Below are 25,157 nucleotides of genomic sequence, written 5' to 3'. Positions count from 1 at the left end.
TCTGAGTTCAACGTGCTCCAATAGAAAAAAACAAATTAAATGGGGAGATAGTAAACAACTGAGCTGCACTGTGGATCAACTTCCCAGGTGTTACTAGATTAATGTGGTTTCTTTTAATCAGTGTCATCATCAAGCCTCTGCAGGAGAACATTGTGGTCAAGCTCAACATTGACATTCATAGAACAGTTAGTCGATTAGGAGCTTATTGATAACAGTCCCTCTTGCTCCTCTCATCACCAACTGCACTACCAAGTTGATGCGCTGCTTTAACTGTCTCTATGGCTTAAGAATCTACATGGACTAAAAAAAAAAAAACAGGAAGGTGTGCCTACATGTCATGTGAGGGGGAGCTGGAGACTTATCACAATTTAAGAAAAACATGAACTCCCCGTTCCCTGCTTTTTTCTTCTTCAAATATTTAACATTTTTAGCCAACTGAGTCAGTTGAATTTAAATTCAATTTGCAATTACACCATTTCCAATGGTTTAATTAGAATTTGTGGACATTTTTAATCTAAATGTCTTTATAAACCCAGAATCACAGGAACTTGGATAGTTTATGGTAAACTGGCAAATAAAACAAAAAGTGTTTATTATTGTTCACAGTTTTAGGAATGCGTGAACACAACACATTAATGTCGAAATGTATCAACACTTTCCGAATGATAAAACCCAGTTCACCTGTGACCAGTTCTGCTCATCAGAAAGGTTAGAAGAAAAAGAAAAAAGAAAAAACACCCTCAACATTAACAACGTCGCTTCTCACCGCTTCAGAGCGCGCACGCAGGAAGTTCCTGTCCTGTCGAGAACGCGAGATATGACGTAAGCCGCTTGCCCGCGCAGCGATGATGGCGGTGCGTGAACGCGCAGTAAAAGTAATGGCTGCTCTGGATCGGCGGGTACCTAGCCTCGATGAATTCGTTGGTCAAAGCTGGACTGCCTGGGCCGACTGGGCCAGTGTGACAGCGGCAGATGGTAAGGAACCATCCTGACACAAACAGTAGCAGCTGCGGAGCCGGTCAGCCATCCCTCCGCGATTATTTTTCTTCAAAACGGATGGTAGAACTAACCATGTTACCCAAACAAAGACCCTGCCGGGTCCTAGTGCTGGGTGGATAACATGTTGCTCCCCTCTGCCTCCTTCTACATGCATAGTCTTACAAGAAGATAAACCCATATTAAAAATGAAGTCATGGGCGCTGTGGTGTGTGTGCTACTGCTACGGCCATGAAGGAAGCTGCCAGTGCTTTAGGAACACAGTTCGGCTCAGGGTTAGCAGTCAGGCAGCAGCGGCAGCATAGCGGAAGGAGGCTAGTCCGACTGGCTGGGCGAGCAACTTCTCACCCTGGGAAGCTAAGCTAGCCCGGTCCGCCGCTGTGAGGCGGTTAGCCTGGGACGCTAACGCTAGCCGGAGGATCAGAGCAGACACCGGTGACGGAGGAGGAGTCTGATGCCGCTGCCACCATGGAAATACTGGCCCCAATCTCTGATATTAGCAAACGTTACTCAGTGTTCTCATTGAATTGTGCTAATATTTCCAGCTTTGCGGCTTCAGCTATGCCCGTGTGTGAGACCGTGTGTTTGACAGGAGACCTCACCTGTCACTGATGCACAGAAAACCCTCCTGCCTTTGTCAGTTTGAAGTATTGTGCGCTAACTCAGAGTGTTGCATCTCCTCTGCCGATGAGGTGGCTGTGTGATAAAGTCCCAGCTGTTGCAATAAAACAAACAAAACACACAGAAAACCCCCCACAGAACTGAAGCAGCCGAAGGGGAAAAGCTGCTGACCTACAATCCCATCATTTATGCAGCACTCCATAAGGAGGTGTGAAAACATGAATGAATGAGAACAGAGGCGTCTCTCTAAAGCTGAACATGTATGTTCTGACGTTTTCAGGGCCTGATGTGGACGACTGCAGCAAAAATGGGAAGAAGGCTGCAGAAGCTATGTCACTCAGTAAAGAGGGTAAGTCATTTTAGTCGAGTTTGCATGTGACTTTATAAACCTTCAGAAGTGTCTGAGAAAGTGACTCGAACCCCTTCAGATTATATATCCAGTCGGGAAATATAGTCTGACAGGATGGCAGCATATGTGTGACGTGAGAAATCAGCAGAATTTGGTCCAGGTGTGTGCGCCTCACTGAGGATGCTGCACAACAACTTTTCTTGTATTTAGCAGTCCTGAGTGGACGTGAGCATCCTGCAGGAGGGTTGCATTGCATCAGCACTTGAGTCAGATGTCGTCGCTTCCGTGATCCCAGCTGGATGTGCTGCATGTGCACCGTTTAATCTGCCAGATATTAGAATCCTCCGTTTTCTTTTGATCAGCTCTGATTGGATATCAGAAGATCAAATACTAAAAACAAAAATCTGATTTTGTTTTTCTTTTTGTTCTTTATATTCATCAACTAACAACTCCGTTTTCTGTTGATAAGCGCATGAATCAACAGCATAAAGTTTGATGCATGTTGTCTTAGTTTGTGTTTTAGTCACTTTGTGGGGGGGGAACGAATCAGAATTGGTCAAAACGGCAAAATTGAACTCGACTAACAGAAATTAGCATCAGTTATGCAAAGAGGTAAGTTTTATTAGTTATATTAAGAATCAACTTTAAAATATGATTTTACTAAATACTAATTTAAACAAAAACACACACTAAAAGAGAATCTTCTCTGCTACGCTGCCTCTCTCTCAAATGTAAAAGTGACTTTGTTGTAGACCTGCACCTGATCTCAGTTTCTATGCCAAAAGCATCTTTGTGAAACAGACTTTTTTTTTTTATTCAGGTACAAAAACAATCAAACTGAGTCGCCTGTGACTTGTTGGCTCTGTCCTCTGTGGTCCACTACCTGCTAAAACTTCCTTTATAGACGAGGGTTTCAGTGTTGACTCGTGGGTGGCCGCCATTTTGTTTCCGGAGGGCTGAGCTGACTTAGTTAAATCGATTGCGGAAATATTTTTAATAAGCTGTTTAGAGAGATGCTGGTGTTTAAACTCTTGTGTTCTGCAAGATTAAATTAAGATTATGAATCACTGAATGTACACCTTGTGTTGTAGACTTTATTAAATGACTTTTTGGTAATATTGACTTTATAAATAACTGCTAAGTTTGATTTTTTTTATTTTTTGGTGATGCAGTAAATGCAGATCAGACTTATAGTCAGGGTTTACCTTTTGATGCAGCGATAAGTGCTGCTAAAACTCTTTCTCATGGCAGTAGCCAAATATTAGCAGAAAGGGAGATTTGATGCCTTTGGAAATAAATCTGTTCGTAATTTTAGTCTCAGCGTCATAAACTTTTTAATTAGGCCGCCACGCAGACAGGAAGTGGAACAAGGGAACTGCAGAACACACTGCGAGGACAACAGCTACCGGACACACTCGCTATCTCTAACTGGCCTGTTGAAGCCTCTTTCACACAGTTCAGTTGAGTCTATTTGTACGATAATATTTCACAACTTAAGACGCTTTGCAAAACCGACCAATTCAGTTTCTACATAAAAATATATAATATGGAGAGATTCAGATGAACTTATGATTCAAAATAAATCCCGATGATTACAATGTGAAGTAGTTTAAATTAATCTATCGCTTTTTCTGACGATTAACCGATTAACAGGATAAACATTTGTAGGATTATGCAGATTTTTGTATTGAATCACTTAAACTTTTTTTTTTACACAATATAAGAAATGCATTAAAAATGCCAATAGACAAATGCTGAAATTCCTTTTTTAAATTGGAAAAGAAATATTTAATTGACTAAAATGCACCAACAGCGTTCCTTTAGTGAACTCTTGATCATTTATAGCAAAGGAAGCATCTGCAGCTAAAAAACAGTCATTCTAACATCAGAGAAGTTCAGCTCTTCCTGCTGAACTTTTCTGCTTTCTGCTGATCATATTTTTTATTAGCTGCATAAGGCAGCAAATGGTGCTTAATGGGAGATTTATTTGTTTATTTTATTTGCAGAAATTGAACCAGGTAGAGCTAAAACGTCCACTTGAGGAGTTCCGGGTAGAACAGATTTACACATTTTAAAAAATATATATATTTGTTTTTGTCCAAAATGCAAATTGTATTTATATTTTTGTACAGTTTTGACTTAATCACAGGTATGAGTGTGTGACTTGTATACTCCAGTTAACGATTAATCGATTAGTAAATTAGTTGAGGGTTATTTCAACAAATCACTCTTGATTCCCATTCTCTTCTCGTTCTCTCTGAATGCCAGACATGTCCATCTTTGGCCTGTACCCGGGCCACGATGACTTCTACCTGGTGGTGTGCAGCCACTGTGGCCAGGTGGTGAAGCCTCAGGCCTTTGAGAAGCACTGCGAGCGGAGACACGGGCCCCAGGCCAAGCTCTACGGCAAGCTGCGCTCTCCCGCGCCGGCTCTCCAGCACCAGAGACCCTACCACAGCCACTCTCCCTCGCATGGGGTCAACCCCCCCTCTGCGTCGTCGTGGGAGGCTCGAGGGCCAAGCGTGGGGCAGCCGCGGCCCGCGCCCTCTTCCCCCTCCACCCCGCCTCAGTACAGATACCCGAAGAACGCCAAGGACGGAGTACGGTAAGAGACCCGAGGGTTTCCCCCAGAAATCCTGCTAAGCCCGGTGGTAGGGCAGTCCACCAACGGCCCTACCACCATGCTTTTGTATTAAAAGATATTAAAAGTTACAAAAATTCAAACCTGCATGAGCGGGCATCATAATTTGGAAGTAATAGCGTGTGAGGCCAAGTTCAATGCGTCATCTATAAATAACCAAATAATGCTTAGCCTGGTGGAGGGGCAGGTAAAGCCTGGTGGCCCGCCAGGCTGACAGTATACAGGGGGAAACCCTGGACTAGAGGAGGGCCCATCATTTAATAATGGGTGTGGGGGTGGACTTAAAGTTTTATCATGATACTTTGTGGTGCTATTCTGATAGTGATGAATGTCAATCAGTCACGTTTATTTACACCATTAGGTAGATTTGGTTACTGTGAGGTGAGCCAGCTTTCTTGGCAGATGGGAAATTTTACATAGACACACAATGAATATAAATATAGCATGATTAAAAATGGCCTGGTGCTCAGTACTTTACAATATTAAAGAAACCATAAAACCAGTTTAAAAAAAAACCCCGACAATAATAAAAAAATAAAACAGTAACACTGACACCCTGTGCGCCCTGAATTAGACTGTGCCAGGCAGCCACAATAAGAACTATTTAGCTAACTGCATGGCTCAGCAGTCATAACCCCACAAACCCAAAGAAAGCTCTAGAAACATGTTTAATTTCCAGTAGACTCCTCTAGGACACCAGCCACACAAACGTGTGATACTGTGTCACTAAACTGTAACTGAATTTAATCATATTTTCAAACTTAATACCATCAATGAACAAAAAGTGGAGAAAACAGTAAAGCTGACAATCGTGACAATATGGACAGTAGGTTTTTTTTCCTTTTTAAATGTCATTGTGATGGACCGAGTTAAAAACAGGAGGAGTCACAGGATATATTAGATAAATAGGTTTTTTTATTTTAACCCAAAGATTATAAATGACAAAAAAATAAACTGAGCTCATAAAAGAGGTCAAAGAAACAAAACTGAACTCAGGCAAAAAAATCTAAACAAACTGGCTGCACAAACAAACATAACTGACCTACCAAAGAAATGACTCACAGGGGTTTATATACTGGCTGATCAGACCAATTAAGACACGATAGGAGTAACTAAACAGAATACAATTACAAATAACACAAAAACAAACAGCACCGCTAAGTTTGGCTAAACTAAAGATCCAAAAATGAAAATCAAAAATATTAAACTTTAAATACTAATATTTACTTAAATACAAAACTTATCTAAACAAAGAAACTACAAATTCCCCCTGCCAGCAGGAACTAGTGGTGCAGTCCAATCAGCATTTAAGCCTGCTCAGCCCTGGCCTCCATCTTTTGTCTGGCAACTAACTCCAAGGCAGGCAAGTACCGGCAGGAAAAAACAAAGAGTTAATCTTAAGCAAACAAAATTAACTTTAAGTTGATATAAATACATATGCTAACAAATAGAACAAATGCATCCAAATCAACTAATAAATGTTTTTATTGAAACTAAAGTGCTGTTGTGTTTGTATGAAAAAATAAATTGTGCATAAAAAGAGTTACCGACAGAGTGTGGCCATGGATTTGGCCATCACAGTCATTATTTGGAATCTATTGTGACAAAATCCTTATAATGACAAGAAATTGAAGAGACGTATTGTAGTTTGTTTTTGTTGTTGTTTTTCCACTTGGTGAGTTGTCCTGATGCTGAGGCTATCTCTCCTCCCGCCCCCCAGGCTTTCGCCTCTGGAGAAGTCCTTCCACAGCAGCCACAAAGAGGTGGCCGTGTTCAAGCCGCCGCCGCCCCTGGAGCCTCCGGTCCTGTCTCCGCCTCCGTCCCTTCGAGACCCTCCCTGGCCGCATGGGGCTCCACCCGCTGGCCGGCCAGCGTCCAGCGATAAGCCGCCCCCGCAGAGGAAGGACTCGCCCCAGCTGTCTGCCGTGATGGGCCACCGGGTCCCGAGGCCCTACAACAAAGTGGCCTCCAGTAAGTCGACATTGAGCGTTCAGGCACAGGACTGTCTGGTCAGCTTAGTCTGACATCCAGATATTAGATATGAGTCATATTGATATTAGTACATTTATGGAATGTGACTGTATGTTCTGATATATGAAATATGTTTGATCTGTTGTCATAGTGATTATATTTGGAGTTTTATTGCAGTTTTGGACAAAAGAGTCCAAAATGACAGAACTGGTGAAAAGAGGATCATGTTGGCATGGAAACAAAGTAAGACATCCTGACAACAGTTTCCAAGCGTTCTGTGTTTCACGGGTTACATTAATGAATGACTTGGGCTACGTTCACACACCGGGTCTCGATGTTCAGTTCAGTTCTGTTGTTTTTTTTTGCCAAAATCCAATATTTATTTGTTCATTTTTGCGTGGTCGTTCACACTTCTGTCAGACTTCTGTGTGAACGGAAACCCAAAGCGACCGGCATGCGCAGAAGAAGAACGTAGACGTCGCACAGTTGCGCTCTGTTTCTGGAAGCAATAATGGATGGAGACGTGTATGGATTATATGACGAAGGAAGCTAATAAAAAAAGAAAACACAACTAATGGCGATTAGCACTGACTGCAGCTTCTGTGGAGAAGTCTTTTAATGTGTTGTAACGCAACTCCTGGTCTCAGTGTGGTGGCTTTATTTTGATGTGACTTCAGTTCAACTCAAAGACATTTTCTTTCCCAGAGGTAAATGAAAAGTTGTCGTAACTCAGTTCATCCAAGTGTCTTCAAAGAGGTGTGGTAGATGGCTGATGCTGTGGGCTGGAAGAATCTCCAGTAGCATTCAGTCTTGCAGCGAATCTGAAGAGGCCTCTGACTGAAAACACTGTTGCTGTATGACAGCATCATGCCCGTCATGACAAGCTAACAACTCAGTTTCAAGTCAGCAGATGACATTCCACAGCAACATGTTCTGGATGACTCAAACAGAAGTTATCAATTCTGATAATCCACCTCGTTTGCTTTTGCCGCTACTCTTTAAATCTCCCTCTGGTCATAGGGTTAGTAAGATGTTGGAGTAGGGGATACGATTGTTGCGATGGACAGAAGAGATGACTTGAACTTCCCTCTTCTTACTGCTTTTTGGTTTTCTCTATTGTATTTTCTTTTTATCAACTCATGTACATGGCATTATTGCCACATTGTTTTATATTTATTTTCACTTCTAAAATGTTGCATTTTTTTTAAATTAAACTGCCTTTCTAATCATTGCCCTTCTCTACATGTCTTGAAACAACTAATTTGAGTATTTAACATGCATTTGAAGGCTTGGATGGCATAGTCATGCTTTTGTCTGTAACTCAGTATTTTACAGGATTTTTTCCCCCCAAACATTAGCTTTTTATCTCAAATGTTACCTCTATGCAGCTATATCTGGGCCTCCATTCTTTCAGACCCGTCTGATATTTGACTGAAATGCTCTCTGTGTCCTCAGAAAGGGAGTGCGATCTGGATAAGCACTGCGGCGTCCTCGACCCCGACAGGAAGAAGGTCTGCACTCGGCTCCTGACGTGCAACGTGAGTAACACGCAAACTGGGCTGGCCTGGTGCTAATGTGCAAAGACGAGAAGACAAACCTTTCAGTAACTGCAGTGAAAGCTGGTTCTACAAAGCTCTGACTCAAGGATGTTCAGACTTGAATGTATCTTTCTACTTCACTGTTCTGCACTACCTTCTGTGTTGATCTTCCACTTGAAAGCCCTCTAGAATGTGTTTGAGATCAAAGTTGTAATGTGACAAAACGTAAAAAAAGGTTTGATCTGGACAGGAAGACTCCTGTTATTATGATTGTTTTTTGGGGGTTTTTTAATCTGAAGTAGCATGTAAAGGTCAAAGGTCATGTCCAGACAGGATGACTGTCTGATTATCAATTCCTGATTAGCAGGAAATGACTAAATAAGAAGTTTGCTTCTGTTAACTCTTAGCATCATGTTGACATTTTAGCTTCACATTGAGAAGTGCTTCAAAACAGCATAAAACCAAAGAGCAGCACAAAGAATTCATCCTCATTGTGTCATTAAATTAATTTTATTTCGATAAATTATTGTCTGTGGTGAGCAATGGTGCTCAAAATAATATTTTCAAGTATTTACCTCCAACATCTACAGACTCCTCCAGATAAAAAAAAAGAACACACTGCCTCTGACACTCCAGCTCCCAGCTAAATACTAGGACAGGGTATGTTGCTATAGTAACTTGACTCAGGGTTACACTAACTGGCTTTCTGAAACCAAATCCCCATGCACATACTTATCCCTGAACGTACTGAGCTTTAAAGGGGCAGAATTATGTAAAATTGACTTGTTTGAGCTTTATATAATGTTATTCCCTCATCATAAACATTCCTGGAGTGTTGCCTTGATTCTTTCATGCATTTTTGAGAAAAATCCCTTAATCTCCATGGCAACCACTCAGATGTGCGAAACGTCTGGGTGGAACCTAGAACCGCCTTCGAGACGAATCTCGTCCTCAGAGCTGCAGTTTCCAAGCTTTTGAGCTTCCGCCTCACAGAGCAGCTCTCTCACTTGGCTCCTTCAGACTAGCCAGCAGCAATTAGCAAACACTTGGTGGAAGTGTGCATCTGCTGAGCTCATTAAAGGAGCTACTTCTTAGTGCAAAGCTGGTAAAAATGTTGTTAAAGGGTTAACAGAGGAGCCATGTTGTGATGACTTCCTGAAGGCGGAGTTTCAGAAAGAGCAGGAGTTTCTTAAAGAGACAGAGGCCCAATTTTAAGGCGGTAAATTACAAAATTGAATTTCTTTTATGTCATATTTGATACAAATAGCCTTTTTAAATCAACTCAAGACATCAACACAGTTACTTGATTGTGCTATAAAATGATATTATGTGGCTGGAACACACATACTTATCCTGTAACTAACCCTACTTTCTAATTCCGGATCTCTGCTCTCATCCGTTTTCTAAAGAAATAAAAAACTGATAATCAAATTAAATCAGCATTTTGTCTCACCAACTACAAACTGTTACTAGTTGCACAACATTTGGGGCCCCATCATGAATTGGCGAACGCACCTTTTATTTTCTGTTCTAAGCCGCCTGCTGTGTCTTCATCTTTTAGATCCACTCCATCCACCAGCGCAGGAAGGTGGTGGGTCGCAGCAAGAACTTTGACCAGCTAGTGGCAGAACTTAAGATGAAGGTCCGAGAGAAGGGAGCCCAGGCCCTGGATGGAGGCTTCTCTACCGGAGGGTCACCCAGTCCGGAGGCCCCCAGGGAGCAGGCTGGTGTCCCCCACTGCAGGAGACCTCTGGCCAGCCTCCCTGCGTTCAGGTCAGGACACACAGAGCATGTGGATTCAATCGGCTTATTTCACCTCAGCATAACACGCACCAATGAACCGTTGTTGACATTTCCAGAATGTAGCAGAACATTTTGACATTTCTAGTTAATCTTTAGGAAGTTTTGTGCCTTTCGGACAACACGGTAACTTTTCAAAAGGAAAAGCTTTCTAGCTTCCGTTGTTGGGGGCAACAACGATGTTGTTGTTGTTGGAGGAGGAGTGGATTCCAAATCCCAGAACCTCTTGATCATCACACTGGTTCATAAAACGGGTTTGGAAAACCCACTACCTCCCGTCGAAGCTGTTAAACGGTAGAAATGACCGCAAAGAAACTAAATATAGCTGAAGAGCAAGTAAGAGAGGATTTAAGTGAGCTGATGTTTGGTGTTCATTAGGGCTGAAACGATTAGTTTGATTAATTGTGATTAATCAATTATTGAAATTGTGCACTAATTTAGTTATCAATTAACTGGAGTATACAGACGGAAACGGGCCACTTGCTGAAAGAATGACACATTCAGAGCAGTAATTAAGCCAGAACTGTACTAAACATACAAACATTTTATATTTAAGATGAAACAAAAGCCTTAGTCTATAAATCTGTTGTACCCAGAACTCCTCAAGTGTCAGTTTGAGCTTCACCTGGTTCAAATTTTGTAAAGAAAAGAAGAAAACCCATCTAGCATCTTTTGGATGATTTTTTTTTAGCTGCAGATGCTTCTTTGCTACAAATAATCAAGGAACTGAAGGAATGCTGTTGTTGCATTCCTTATAAATATTTATTTTCTTATTTAATTAAGGAATTTCATCTTTTGATGTATTTCCAACATTGTGTAAAAAAGGATTAAATGGAAAATCTGCACAACGTCCCAACATCTTTATAACTTATCATCAGAATAAATGCTCGATTCTTGAAGAACTAAAATAATGGTTATCTGCTTCCCTAGAGTGTGTGTGCGTGTGTGTTTTTAAAGCGAGTGTGTGACTCTGTGTTCCAGTCGGTCCATGGCCGTGTCGGAGTGCGCCCCGGAGGAGGAGAAGCAGTGGCAGGATGAGGCGGGGCTCCGGGCCCCGTCCCCTCTGCTGCATGGACACATCTCCACTGACGACAGCGAGGCCGAAGCGGCTGAAGAGCTGCCAGACTTCCCTTCGTCTACCACACACCCCACACCTGCAGCGGTAACACATCCCCCCACTCAGCACACACTTCTGCTTTAAAAAAACAATATACACTGGGAGAAGGAACCCTGACCCTAATGAGATGAGACCAGAATTGTTCATTTCTCTTGTAGGATTAGTTAGGTTCAAAGTGACAACTGTACGCATTGAGGCCCCTCGTACATGGAGCCGCTCTTCAGTGAAACTGTAACATTTCTGTTGTGACACCAGAGTGAAACTTTTCTGCAACACCCTCCAGGGAGGTGTGAAGAACACAAGCGCAGAACGCGCGGCGGTAGTGAATGAACAGGCAGGAAACGACAAAAACAATGGTGGATAGCGTTGTGTTGTGCTACTTAATCTTTTCGGTTAAGCATAATTTCTGATAAGGAATATATGAGTCACAGCAGCACTTCGTTTATCGGAGACAGATTACTGTTTACAATGAGGTGGAAGCTAAGGGTCAAAAGCACATGCACATTCGATGACATACTAAAATCACAGTGCCACCCAGTGGTCTGGCATGACAACTACAGCGTATTTAATGCGCCTCTGCGTCGCCATCTCATGGTGAAACTTTTTCCCAAACCTATTAGGGCTGGAGAATAAATCGGTAGCAATATGAATCCCGTTAGACATTTGATCAGTATCAATAGATGATACATCTGATAGAGTGTTCAATATATAGCCTATTCTTTGAACTCTGATCCAAAACCACACAGCATTCTGGGGGATGTAGGCAGAGGAAAGGTTTATCCATTCAGCCTCACAGCCAGCTAGGGTTGGTGGCATCAATTCACTCACTCACTCTTTGGTTAACCAGCAACAACTTGCTTGATGAGGAGCCGTTTCAAGAGCCCTCCCTCCCCAACTGTCGTTACCTAGCAACAACCTGTTGAGTAACTTGCGCAGCAGCAGTTTCAGGTTTTGCAACCGTGTCTCATAACTTCTTAAAAATAAAAAAACAAAGGCATGGAGTGAAAACTGGATAAAACAGGAAAGGTCAAGCCACCAGTTTGACTGTATTTCATATATTTAAAGCAAAAAAAAACCTAATAATTATCGACATTGATGATTATTATGCGAGATATTTATATCGTGATAAATTTTACAGCCATATTTTCCTATTTTCTATTCATATTTAGAATCAATATTTGCAAAACTATAATGTCAACATCCCACGCCGAGCAGTGATTCATTATTACAATATTCACCTGTACAATAATGCAGAAGTTATTGTTTCTAAAAATAATAGGACGGTTAGATCCCCCCCAAAGCCCCCTCCAGAAGTTGAAGGGAAATTGCAACAGTTTGACTTCCTGGCTTTCAGGAAGTTTTTAATTGTGTTTTTAAGAACAATGCCACCTTGGTGGCAGAATCCTCTGAATCAGTGGATTCAATAGTTAGTGAGAAATGTCTGGATCACCACCCTCATCAGATACTCACTGTTCAGACTTTTGCTGAAAGAAAAAATAATTATTCAGAAAACGAGGGGAAAAAAGAGGAAATGCAGTCATCCCGTAACCATGACGGCATGATGATAACATGAAAGCAGAAGTGTTTTGGTTCCTTATACCAGGCGCAGTGTAACAGAGATAACGTGAATTTAAACGGTCCATGAAGAAACCTCTGAACGGCGATGAATGGATTTGATCAGTTACTGAATTGATCAAATCTGTTTTTGAAGATTTTTGATTCTCAGAAGAATAAATTCTTGTTCTAATTCACCAAAAATCTCAATGCGGTCTGTTGTTGCTCATTTTGATCACGAACGCATCTTGTGATCCCGTCTCTGTAGGTGTGCTCGTTCGGCAGCCACTCGTTGGGTCACGGGATCTACACGTTTGACAGAAGGCTTCACCACGTGCGATCGGCCCTCAGCAGCATGCTGGAGCAGCACATCAGCGCTCATCTATGGAAGTAAGAGTCCCGACCTCCCGCTAAGCTCCTGTCACCTTTATGGGAGTCCTACATGCATCTTGCAGCCTGTAAATCTGTGTTTACGTCATCTGAAATAATACGCTAGAGTTTTAGGATCTTACCTGGTGAGAACCAGCAACAAAAACAAGATATTTGTGCTATTTAAAATGAATGTCACTAATAGAATATGTTGGTTCTATGGCTTTATTTAAAATATTTTCAGATTTTTGTCTCTTTTTTTTTGCAAAAACAAAATCTTACCAAGTATTTTTGGTCTTGTTTCTAGAGCAAATATCTTATTTTACTTGAAAAGTTGCTTGTACTAACTTTCAAGTAACTTTTCAGCAATTTTTAGGAGCCTGTTTCAAGTCAATGAAAAATGATGAAAAAGTTCTAGTTACATCTAGTTCCATCCATCCATTTTCTAACACCCTTGTCCCTGGTGGGGTCAGGAGAGGTGCTGGTGTCTCTCCAGCTACGTTCCGGGTGAGAGGCGGAGTCACCCTGGACAGGTCGTCAGTCTGTCGCAGTACTAGTTCCATTATCATTTCATTTATTATTGAAATGATAATGGCAGATTATTTCTTTTATGACAAGACATTTTCCAATGAAATAATCTGCCAATGGAACTAGTACTTTTTCCTCAATATTAAGGAATTATTGACTAAAAACAACATCCTATAAATTACTGAAAAGTTACTTGACAGTTAGTTTTATCTTATTTCAGGAATAAGATGTTTGCACCAGAAACCAGATCAAAAATACTTAGTAAGATTTTGTGTTTTTTGGAGTGCATCTACCGCTGAACATGTCTAATTAGTGGAGGGTGGAGGAGGGTGGAGGAGGCTGCAGCTCGGCGTTTTCTGTTGCACTGCCACCTCTTTGCCAACTAGTTAGACCTGAGTCTAAATTTCTTATATGATTTATGTCTGTTCTGATATCCAGGCTGTAAATGTTTTATATTTATTATTAGTTTAAGTCAGATGCGTTTTACTGAATGCATCATGGATTTATTCATGGATCCTTTTCTGCCTTTTTTTTTATTTCCAGGAAAATACCTCAAGCCACAGACCTTCTGTCACCAACCTCCTCAGCCAAGTCCATCATTTCTTCCTCTCCTGTCTCCATAGCAACATCCTCCTCCTCTTCGTCTCATTCTAAGGTTCGTGCAGGCAGTCACATCAGCTCATCTCTCAAAAACGCGTCGTCCTCCCCCAGCCGGGGACCGGGCAGACCTCTGACCGCGCCGCAGTCGGAGAACTCTGGCGGTGGTTTTGCCGGTTCTGGTTCTGGTTCTGGCTCTCACCCCCTGTCCTTGGGAAAGCCTGGCCTGGGGCGTCAGGTGGCGGCGGGCAGGTCCAGGAAACCGGTGGGGCGACCCAGCAAGCAGATGCTGAAGCTGCGAGAGGAGGCGGCCACCGCCGCCGCGTTCCGTAAACGCAAGGCCCCGTCGCAGGAAGGAGAGCACTCTGGCCCTGAGAGGAACTGCATCATCCTGCAGGACAGGGGACCCCCACCTTCCTCCTACTCCTCTTCCTCCTCCAAGGCCCCCTCTTCCTCCCTCCACCCTCATGGACAGACCAATGGCACTCTCTCCCCCAGCAGTAAGCCCCGCCCCCAGCCACCCCCCTCTGAGTCCCATTTCCCCGCCGCCAAGGCGGTGTGGACTTACAAGCGGACTCTCCCCCCTCTGAGCCACGCCTCCCCCCCAGACCTCTCCCCTGCCACTAACTCCCACAGTCGGACCGGTGTGGGGGACTCGGGGCTGCTGGGCCAGGGCGGCGGGGGGAGGACCTTTCTGGAACATCGGGGACTGAAGAAACGGAAGGGGGGAGGCATGGAGGAACATCCGCCCTCATCCAGACTCTCAGTGCCGCGCCTGCCTTCGTCCTCCTCCAGCTCTGGCTCCTCATCCTCACCACGCTCCACTTTCTACCCCTGGAAGGACAGCAAGAGTGGCGGTCTGGACGGAGACATGGACAAGAAGCTGGCCTCACAGAAGGTGGGTTTACCTAACCTCACCAGGAAAATAACACCGGGCGCATTTACAGTTGTGTCTGAGGAATATTGATGATCCTTCAAAGTAAAAGGCTTTACATCCTGAAACTAAAACAGAGACAATCTGATATTTAACACTGAAGCATAGTAAATGTTTTTTCTCCCCCAAGAAGAATTCTAAAATGTTTATTTTGTCAATTTGTCAGAAGAGACAAACTGACCAAATAAATATAAATATATTTTTATATTAAGGATTTTTTTTGTTGCTCTAGTGGCCTTTGTTTGATAGGGAATGGACAGAAAAGTGGGTTATGAGAGAGGGTAAAGGTCAACAGGCCAGTAATCAAACCTGTGACAGCTGCGTGGAGAACCGAGGCTTCCGCACACGTGTCCCGCTCTCTATCCCTGCAGCACGGCTGCGCCTGAGCAGAACATGGGGAAAAGAAAAAAGGAAACTCTCTGAGCAGGAAGCTATGTGCTCTACTGAAGGGAATAATGTCTTGTTTTACCAAGAGTGTGATGAATACTGGAAAAAAAAAATTTTAACAGCTCGGCTGCATCAATGTTTCACACCTCTTTCCAGTGATTAGGTGTCAGGTGACTCCCAGCAGCTGGTTTTTACTGTCATGCCTGCAGCGAACATAAATTAGGTGTTAAGAAACCCCAAACAACCGAAACTCTCCCTGGAAACCCCGATCGTCTTGGTAACTGGTGAGCTCCTAACACCTGGGATTTAATACGTCTGTAAAAAAAATTATTTCCTCATTCTGATCTGACCTCATCCCAACTCTGTGTCCCAGTTCACACACATGGTGCAGGATGCTGCTAAGGCCTGTTGCTCTAAATGGAATGAGTCAGAATGTCCACAGGGGGGCGCCGTTTAATTCAAGACACTCAACTCTTTGGTTTAATCCAAAGGCCTTCTGCCGATTCCCCCCGCCCCTATTTTTAATTTAAGAAACAGTGATAAAGGCAGCATTGTGTGAAGCATGAGCAGGAAATGCAAATAAAGTCCAACTTGGACATTTTACCATCATGTGGTGTTTTCCTCACGTGGAGAGATGAGAACGGTTAGGAAGCAGCGCCGAGGCAAAAACAACCAGCTTCGTTTCATGGCTCAGATTCAGCCGCACTTTCCTTCCTGTTAAAAACCATCATGGACACACAGCAGTTTTCTTTACAGAACCAAATCCCTGTGTTGCACAGCCTACCCAAACAGATGGATACATTGGTGAGGAGAAATGAATGAGTGTTTGGAATCTTGTAGTAAGATTCAAAGATGGCACCAGCAAACCCACAAAACTGAGTTTAAATAGAAGTGTTTGTTATGGATGCAGTCCAACTTCCTGTTCCCTTATAGAAAACCAATTTGAAGGCTAAACTGAACTTGAACTTGAATTGCTTGATAACCAGGATCATGTTTGGAATTGATTTAGAATCTGTCTGTATGATGGGTTTAGATTTGTTGTGAATTGACGCTATCTAATAAACAAACAAATTAAGTTTCATAAAAGGAACATAAAAGAAAAAAAAGTGTTATTTACATAGATTAAAAGACTTGATGTTAACACTTTGGGAGTGATCCTTTAGCAGAGCTGACCGCCATGTTGTGACTCATTCTATGATCTTCACAGCCGTCGTTTAAGCTATGGAAACCATTCAGTAGCTTTTGGCCTAGATGACCCACTGAAGAAGAAGAAGAAGTCTGTTTCTCTCTCAGACTTCCTCATCCTCCTGCTTGCTGCTCCAACCTGTCAGATGTTTGAATTCTCTCTTAACTCTGAACTGTTTTCTTCTGTCTTACAGCCAAAACTGCACCATTAAGTGTGCTTGCCTTACAAGCCACTAGGAGGGAGCCAGCTCCACTCAATCTGTAACTGGGCCAACAGGACTCTGTGTGAGTGGGAGTGTGTGTGTATGTATGTGTGTGCCTTTGTCTGCCAAGCGTCCGCTCCAGTGTGAATGGGCCGGGTTGTGTTTGTGCCGTATTGACCTGTCGGTGTGCTGCGTGAGGACGGATGAACATGGGTGAGGATGCTGGGATCAACCATAGAATATGGATTTAGAAATACCTCAAGACCATCTGGTTATGCTGCTAAATTGAATATGTTGGTTTATTAAAAGAAATTTATTAAAAATGTCATTTTCACTTTGTTTCTGTCCCTGTGACTGTTATTTTACCTTTTGTGCATTTGATCAGAGGGTACTGGTCAACGTCCATGGTGCTGCTTGTTAAGAACATGAGCGTATTGGGAGTTTATCTTCGAAATTATGTAAAGCATATCAAACGTATAACACAACCTAAACTAACAGTTGAAATAGTCAAAAAAAATGGCTAACTTTAATTGAAAAAGAGTGGAAATGCTGAAAAAACTTGATCAGAAGTGTTTGCAGAATTCTGCCGGATTTTTACATTTTCACCTGTAGTTTCTGTTTTTAATGGATTGGGGAGGAATACTATGTTGGAAACTGACTTTTCCTTTCCTTGAGACGCACTAACTCACCCCAGGTAACGTTCTGTCAGCATAGAACTCAAAGATGGAGGCGGGAGACCAAAAGTATGGGACAAGGAGCCACAACAGGTGCTGGTCTGTAGCCTCCTGACTCAGCAATATACTAAAATACGTGGGCACCAATTTCAAATGTTGCCATCACCACGATCTTAGCAAAAGTTTCAGAGGAATGTTCCAGAAATCCCATCATGAGTGGGGGTGATGTAATAATAGATTATATAAAATTAGATTGGTGTGTTTCCCATGTGATTTAGATGACGCTGAACCTCAGACTGGTGTCGGTCCATATGTGTAAATCCCAGGGGCATCGGGGGGTCTGTACCCCCCCAATCTTGGAAAAGTCTAGAATTGTGCCCCCCACCCCCACCCCCGAAATTGGTCTTAAGAAATTTTCGTGTTTATGGTTCTCCCCCCAATAATGAGATGGGATTTACGCCCTTGTGTCGGTCCCCTATTTAGCGTATTGTGCCGAACTTCCTGGTGTAGTGGGACGTAGATGGGGTACAGAGAACCCTTCCTGCCTCTGTTGAGCTGGAGCCTCAGCAATGCTGACCGCAGGATTGCTGCAAACCTGCAACTTTTTGCAGGGTCTCATGAAGGTGTGCTGATTGTCTCCAGCAGTCATTGGGCGAGAGGCGGAGTCCAACCCGGACAGGTCACACACCTGGTATTTTAAAGACCAGATAACCTAACAGTCGTGGGCAGAATATAGACTGAAGCAGGATAAATGTTATTTAATCCCACAGTTCTGTTCGGCTTCCACTCGCTCATCAACTCCCCTTATCTTAGATTTAAGATCACAGTTTTATTATCGTGTGTATTATTAATATGCTTTACATCAGTTACAGAACTGGTGCTATTAATATAAAATTTGCCATGCTGTAAAACTGTAATTAAATCTAAAATTGCTCCATGGTTATTTGAATTGCCAATAGTAAATTTAGAAACCAAAAAAATAGAACAGTCCTGTGGAGGTTTGTATCAAATTATTCAGCAGTATTTAGAAATAATGTATGAAAATATGACACAAACATATACAGATAGATGCATCAAAAGAGGAAAATGGTAAAACAGGAATAGCAGTTTATGTTCCGAAACAAAAAGAACAATGGATAATTTATCAGTTTTTTCAGCGGAAATGTTAGCAATTATTTTGGCATTGCAATGGCTGCTGGAGGTGAAGCCCAGTAAGGTAGTTATCTGTTCAGATTCAATGCCTTGCTTAACCAGTGGAAAAGTGGAAAATCTGAAAGCCGTGAAGATCTTTTAGATGAAAGATCATATATTTGATTTATGGTATAAAGCAACAAAAGATAAGTATTCAATTCACATGGGTTCCAGCACATAAAGGAATTGTAGGAAATGAAAAAGTAGATAAGTTGGCTAAAGAAGCAGTTAAGGCAAGAGAAAAAGAATATGATGTCCCACTAAGGAGAGCAGAAATAAAAGTAATTATTAAAGATAAAATAAACAATATATGGCAGGAGAGATGGAATTTAGAAGAAAGAGGAAGGCATTTACATAAAATACAGAACGAGGTAATCATAAAAAAATAATAGCATAATGAATAGGAGAGAGGAAATATGGATAAACAGGTTGAGGATTGGGCATACTAGCTTAAATAGTGGTTTTAAAATAATAGGGAAACATCCATCAGGTGATTGTTGTTATTGCGGGGAAACAGAAGGAGTAGAACATGTGTTGATTTATTGTAGAAAATATATAAAAGAGAGGAAAGACCGGAAAAGGGTAATGGGGAGTTCAGTAACTATGGATAATTTATTAGGGAAACATGGATCACATGACATAATTCAAGCACTTATTAAATATTTTAAAAATACAAAATTAGCTTTTTTTTATTTGAAGCTGTATAGTAAAAAATTAATTTCTGAAGTTACATGTCCGTCCAGTTGATGGCGGTAATGCACAAAGTCTGTCAACTGCTATAAAATTCAACAGAAGAAGAAAAAGAAGAACAGACCATTTGGAGACACCACTTCCTGGAATACACCGGAAGTGGCGTGGCGTGTTTATTTGTGACGCTGCAGTGGCTCCTGTCAGCCGCTGGTCTCCTTTTGCCGCGGATCGGATCTCCCGTTCTCCCAGTTGACAATGCAGCGCATGGGGCGTCACTTCGCCCGCGCCGCATCCCAGCCTTCCAGCACGCCACTTCCATCCAGCGGGGTTGACGCAGCAGCGGCGGCGGCACGATGCCGTCTGACGTGGAGTACGGCCCGGTGGGAGAGGGGCTAGGGATGCGGGACTTCTGGATCTACGTGTGGCTGCGCAGAGCAGCTTTGATCGCAGCTCATGTCACCGGTCTAGGCCTTACCATCGTCATCTCCGTGCTGTCCAGACCCGGAACCAGTGAGTGTATTTAAATTGAACTCTTGTTAGCACAAGACTTGATTATTTGTTTCCTGGAAGGAGTCACAACATGACTGGTCTTCTCAGTTCCCTACTAGCTTCCATCCGGGAGCGACGCTTATCGATATAAGGCATGTCGAATTCTGATCCCATCTGAATTTGCTCCTCATGTCAAAACTCGTTGGATCAGGCAACATTTTTCATGCTCTTTTGACCAAAAAGTGCAGTTTTCTGTTTATGGCTGACAGGAGCAGCACCTGGTCTGTGTTTCTGCTGCTGTATTTCCGCAACTGCTTCAGGGTCTATCTGTTATTCATTCAGAGATGGTTTTCCACATTTGGGTGCAGTTATTTAAGGTATCTATCGTCTCAAACCATCCTACTTTTTTGCCTCTGACATCAATAGGGCATTTTTGTTTACATCACTACACCTTATTGGATGGCAGTAAGCTTACACAACTCTCAAGCTTACACAAGCTCTCAAGCTTGTGTAAGCTTGAGAGTTGGTTGTGTGTCAAAATCCCAGTAGGCCACCAGTTTCTGAAATACTCAGATCAGGATAACAGAACTCCTCACTCTGTCTCTTAAGGCTGAGTACAGTTACCCGCCGGAGGAAGTTCATTTCAGCCACTTGAATCTAGAATCTCATTGTTACAGGTGAAGGTCGGAACATAGACGGTCCGGTCAATTTAAAGCTTCACTTTAAAAAAAAGAAGTTTTTTTCACGAATCCACTGGCCTTTACTTAACAGTTGTCAGACAGGAATGTGGGTTATGAGAGAGGGGAAAGACAGACCTCAGACCATCAGGCCGGAACTCGAACCTGTGATGGCTGCGGTGAGGACATGGGTTGCACACTTGACCTTTTTTCTGAGTAGCTCTTTCTTTATTCACCTCAACAGAATGGAGGAGATGAAGCCCCAATCTGTTTGTCTGATGCCATCCTGCTATCACGCACAAAGTAAACACTTAAACTCCTTTCGAAAACCTCAGATTTAAGGAACAGATTGCTTCAAATTCAGCAGTGAACTGCTCTGGTGCAAGTTGGAGGTCGTGACCTCCAGAAGTCAACGGAACCACATCGTCTGCAAAAAGCAAATATGAGATCCTGACGCCCTCCTCTTTATGACTATGCCTTAAGATCCAGTCCATAAACACTACAAACACTGTCAGTGACTAAAAAGAGTTGATTAGGAGGAGCGACTCCTCAAATGAACATTTATTAGTTAATTTAACAAGAAGTGACCTGTAGGATGACGATGTTTAAGCATCAGGTGGGGAAAAAGGAAGGCCTCTCAAATAATTCACCATGCAACCAAAGAACAATTTCATCTGTTGATTATCTTGGATGAGAATGTGTAAATAATGTTGGGATTTCCTGCAGCCGTAGATCTGCTTTTAGACTCCGATGTCTGTCGCAGCTGCAACAGAATAAATGTTGCCACATTCTTAAATTTTTTTCCTCCTGTTCTGAAAATCAACTTCCGTTGAGTCTGAGGATGTGAAACGCTCACTGATGTCTCTCTGTCTTGCAGGTCTGTTTTCTTGGCATCCGCTGTGCATGTCTGTTGCTGTAAGTCTCACACACACACACACACGCACACACCAACTGATGCATCACTACTACCAGGGACGGTTGATTACATCGACTTGTTACCATGACAGCAATCTCTCCTCCTGATTAAGCATTACTAAATATTAACAAATATTGTCAGAAAACACCCACCCTGTGATGTTCAGCCATGTTGGTACCAGCAAAAAGAAGTCCGTTCATTCAGCTGAATTCAGCCTACAGAGCTTTCATTGAACATCAAAGACTTTTGGTCCGTTGTTAGACAGTTCAGCACATCAATCATGATGCGTACTATCCGAGTTAGTCTGACCTTTAGTTCAATATTTCAGTTATTTTTCCTGAATTCTGTACACAACAGGCTGCTGGGACTCTAACTTCATTTTTAAGCGTGGTGTTTATTCCTTCATACCTTACTAATAATGATCGCTTCACCTTAATAAAGTTGGACAGAGTCTACTTAACTCAAATTGCGTTTTCACCACATCTGAAGTAGCTTTATTTGCTGATTCGGTTTATTGATGGGTCCAGCGCGTTTTGAACATTAGCGGCAGGGTTTCTGTTGACTCGGCAGCTTTTTCAGCCTTTCGTATCGCCGTCATCTTTCCACTGTAAATAATTGATGCTGGTGGAGTCGTCTGAAATGAAACGCTGCTTCGGCTTCTGTTTCACCGACGTCTCAGCAGTCTGGCAGCGCGGACATGGCAGATCTGTGATAAGAACTTCATTGGATCAACAAGTCGACATTTATGTGAAGGAGTATTGAGAACTACTGTAGATTAAAATGACTTTACCCTGAGTGCAGCACCACATCAGACACAATGGCAAAATATGTTTTCCACAGGTGTCAAACCTGGGGCCCGCGGGCCAAATCCAGCCTCTCAAAGCCATTTATGTGGCCCTATAGAACCGAACTTTAACATAACAATTAACAGTAATTTTAATTAGGGGTGCATCAAATGCAGTGTAATGACCGATTGCCGATTACCAATCTTTTAAAAAGCCTGACATTCCGATTTTGGCCAATACCAATTCTATTTGTCTGAAATGTCGCTAAATACAGCAAGAAAGTCACTGAGTTGGCAACAGTGGGGTGACTGTTGTTAACTACAACTGTGCAGACATGACCTTGTGGGCGGGGCTAACAGTCAAACCTCTTTGAGGAGAGCAGAAGAGGACAGGACAGATTGTTTAGATCTTTGTTGAGGTAGATAAGATCGGCTTCAGACGGAAGTATCAGCCGATCACCGATCTCCCAAAATTAAGGAAATTGGCACCGATTAATCGACTAGCCGATTAATCAACTGGTTAATTAATCTGTGTACCCCTAATTTTAAATGGTGTTTTTATTAAGGCATTCTGCCACGAGCGGTCCGTTTGAGAACATTTATGGTCTGGATATGATGAAAATGAGTTTGACATCCCTGCAGCAGCATCCCTGACATCGTTCTTCTTTCTGCAGTACTGCTTGTGCATGACTGAAGGCATCCTCCTCTTCTCCACTGAGGGTACCATTTTCTGCCTGAAGTCACGGAAGAACAAAGTGCGTTTCCACTGGCTGTGCCAGGCCCTGGCGCTGGTAGCGGCAGCGGTGGGACTGGGCTTCATCCTGGCCAGTAAGGTCGTGTCTGAGCTGCCCCACCTGGTGTCCTGGCACAGCCTGATGGGCTGCTGCACCCTGGCTGCCTCCCTGCTCCAGGCCGGCTGCGGCACCTGCCTAGTATTCCACAAGCAGCTGCGGCTCTCCTCATCCCCGGCCAGACTCAAACTCTACCACGACACCTGCGGCCTGGTGGTGTACCTGCTGGCCACCGGCACCATTATGCTGGCCATGGTGTCAGACTGGTTCCAGGCCACGGTGAAGGGGGCAGCTTGGTGGCTGATGGCCGTGCTTCCCCTCTTCCCTGCCCTGGTGGCCATGAACCAGATCACCAACGCCTACCTGCCCCGCAAGAAGATAAGCAGCTAGGCTGCAGACGGATCACGGTGCAGAGTCGGAACCCGAAACGAGTTTTCTAAGCTTTTGATGGAGACTGTTTTCACGCTTCGGGGATTCAGTGAGTTCTAAGCAGATTTTTGTCCAAACATGTTCCTATCTGAAGTCTGCAGCCAGCATCTAGTGGTGAGTGGAGGAAATGCAACATGAAGCTCTTAAGCACTAAATCATATGTGACTCTGTGGATGAAGGCAGAGCCTCTGAATGTGTTTTTGTACCGCTGATGCAGTGAAAGCAATGAAGGACGACCGGAAACCTGACAGCAGCTTTTAGATTCCTGATCACTTTAAAGCTGCTGTCTGTCACTTTTATAAATAAAAAGTATGATGTCGTGACTGTATATGAGACCAAAAATCTGTAAAAAAAAAAAGAAAAAAGAATCAACCTCCTCTGCTCTCTCCCAATGCTAACTAGAACTAACCAATTAGTGCCAGGAGGAAGGACTTAGTTAGCAGTCTCATTCAACTAGCTCTGCAGCTAGCATATCCTGTTGTGAATGCCAAGGCTAGTTATGATGGCCACCAATGACGAAGGATAAACGGCTTTCCTGTACTGTGAAGTTGTTTATCCGGCATTAGCACATTTAGCAGAATAATAAGATTGATTGACAGCACTAAGGCACGCCTCCTGACTCTGATTGGTTGTTTTCGGTCGGGAGCAGTGCATTTCTTCAGACAGAAATAGCAGCTCAGGGAGGGAGAGGAGGAGATAGATCTTTTCACAGATTATTTGTCTCATAACAAACTGTCATGATGTGGTGAGTTTTAATAAATATAGAAAAAACTGCTGACAGTGCCCTTTAATTGTTGTTTAAGAGGTTGGTAAAATAAATAGAACTGGATTGATTAGATAATGGGTGTCCAAATTGAGGTTCATTTGTTGTCCCTTGTGTCGCCTTCCAACTGGATAAATGGATGCAGACGGAGACATTTTATTTTTAATCAGGGTAAAAAATATTAGACACCATTTTCGAACAAAAAAATGAACACAACATAAAGCATTTGTCTTTTTATAGCCGAGTGTTTACAACATGTAAGCTATCTTTTACTTAATTCATTAAACCTGCATAAACATGGCTTGTGCTTTGAGAGAAAGTGACCCCTATCGTGTTCTCATTACTGGAAATAAATTTGTCGAGTCGAGCGCAAAAGAAACTGAAATCCATTTTAAGTTTGGATCTCCAACGAGTAACGTCCATTTCATACAACAAAAAAGGGAATTTCTTTATTTGCTTAATTTTACGATAGTTTATTTCTTCAATGTTTTCTTGGCCTGCGAGAAGTTCAACTTGACAATTTTGGCCACTTGACAAAACGTTTGGACACCCCTGGATTAGATGACGTATGTCCTGGAGCTTTAGTTTGTGTGTGAATTGGCTTTATATGAACAAACTGAATGCAGACTAACCTTGAATGGCTCAGGTGAACCTAATGTACACACATCGACCAGATTTACCACCAGTTTGCTGTATAGAAATATGAAAAATACTGTTTTGTGATTTTAAAAAAAAAATTGTCTCTGTCGTTGGAGAAAGATTTCATTTGTGTTTTTGTATTTTCTGCTCCTCTTTCTTTACCTCAGGTTTTCTTTGCCTCTCCACTGTAAAGCACTTTTTTTTGTACCTTTTCTATGAGTTAAAGGTAAATAAAGTGACTGGACTGCACTGGTAGATTTTCAGGACATTCTATATCTATTGTTGTTATTATTATTATTATGTGTCTGATTAGTTTTCAATGTT

General features: G+C 42.6%; 2 protein-coding genes across 2 annotated transcripts; both read left to right on the top strand.

The window, feature by feature from the left end:
- Window positions 1-816: 816 nt before the first annotated feature.
- atxn7l2 (ataxin 7 like 2) lies at window positions 817-17,135 on the top strand. Its single transcript, XM_005814104.3, has 10 exons — window positions 817-975; window positions 1,898-1,966; window positions 4,235-4,571; window positions 6,328-6,578; window positions 8,034-8,116; window positions 9,678-9,889; window positions 10,898-11,078; window positions 12,856-12,977; window positions 14,028-14,979; window positions 16,782-17,135. The coding sequence occupies exons 1-10, from the start codon at window positions 846-848 to the stop codon at window positions 16,797-16,799; spliced, it is 2,355 nt and encodes a 784-aa protein (XP_005814161.2). The 5' UTR covers window positions 817-845; the 3' UTR covers window positions 16,800-17,135.
- A 2,351-nt stretch (window positions 17,136-19,486) lies between these two features.
- On the top strand, window positions 19,487-24,069 carry LOC102220122 (cytochrome b561 domain-containing protein 1). The gene is made up of 3 exons (XM_005814100.2): window positions 19,487-19,855; window positions 21,389-21,426; window positions 22,886-24,069. Exons 1-3 carry the CDS (start codon window positions 19,699-19,701, stop codon window positions 23,390-23,392), a joined length of 702 nt encoding a protein of 233 aa, XP_005814157.1. The 5' UTR covers window positions 19,487-19,698; the 3' UTR covers window positions 23,393-24,069.
- The last annotated feature ends 1,088 nt before the right edge of the window (window positions 24,070-25,157 follow it).

The sequence above is a fragment of the Xiphophorus maculatus genome, chromosome 20 (assembly GCF_002775205.1).
Source record: "Xiphophorus maculatus strain JP 163 A chromosome 20, X_maculatus-5.0-male, whole genome shotgun sequence".
In the NCBI taxonomy this organism is placed as follows: domain Eukaryota; kingdom Metazoa; phylum Chordata; class Actinopteri; order Cyprinodontiformes; family Poeciliidae; genus Xiphophorus; species Xiphophorus maculatus.
This window is presented reverse-complemented; position numbering and strand designations above follow the sequence as displayed.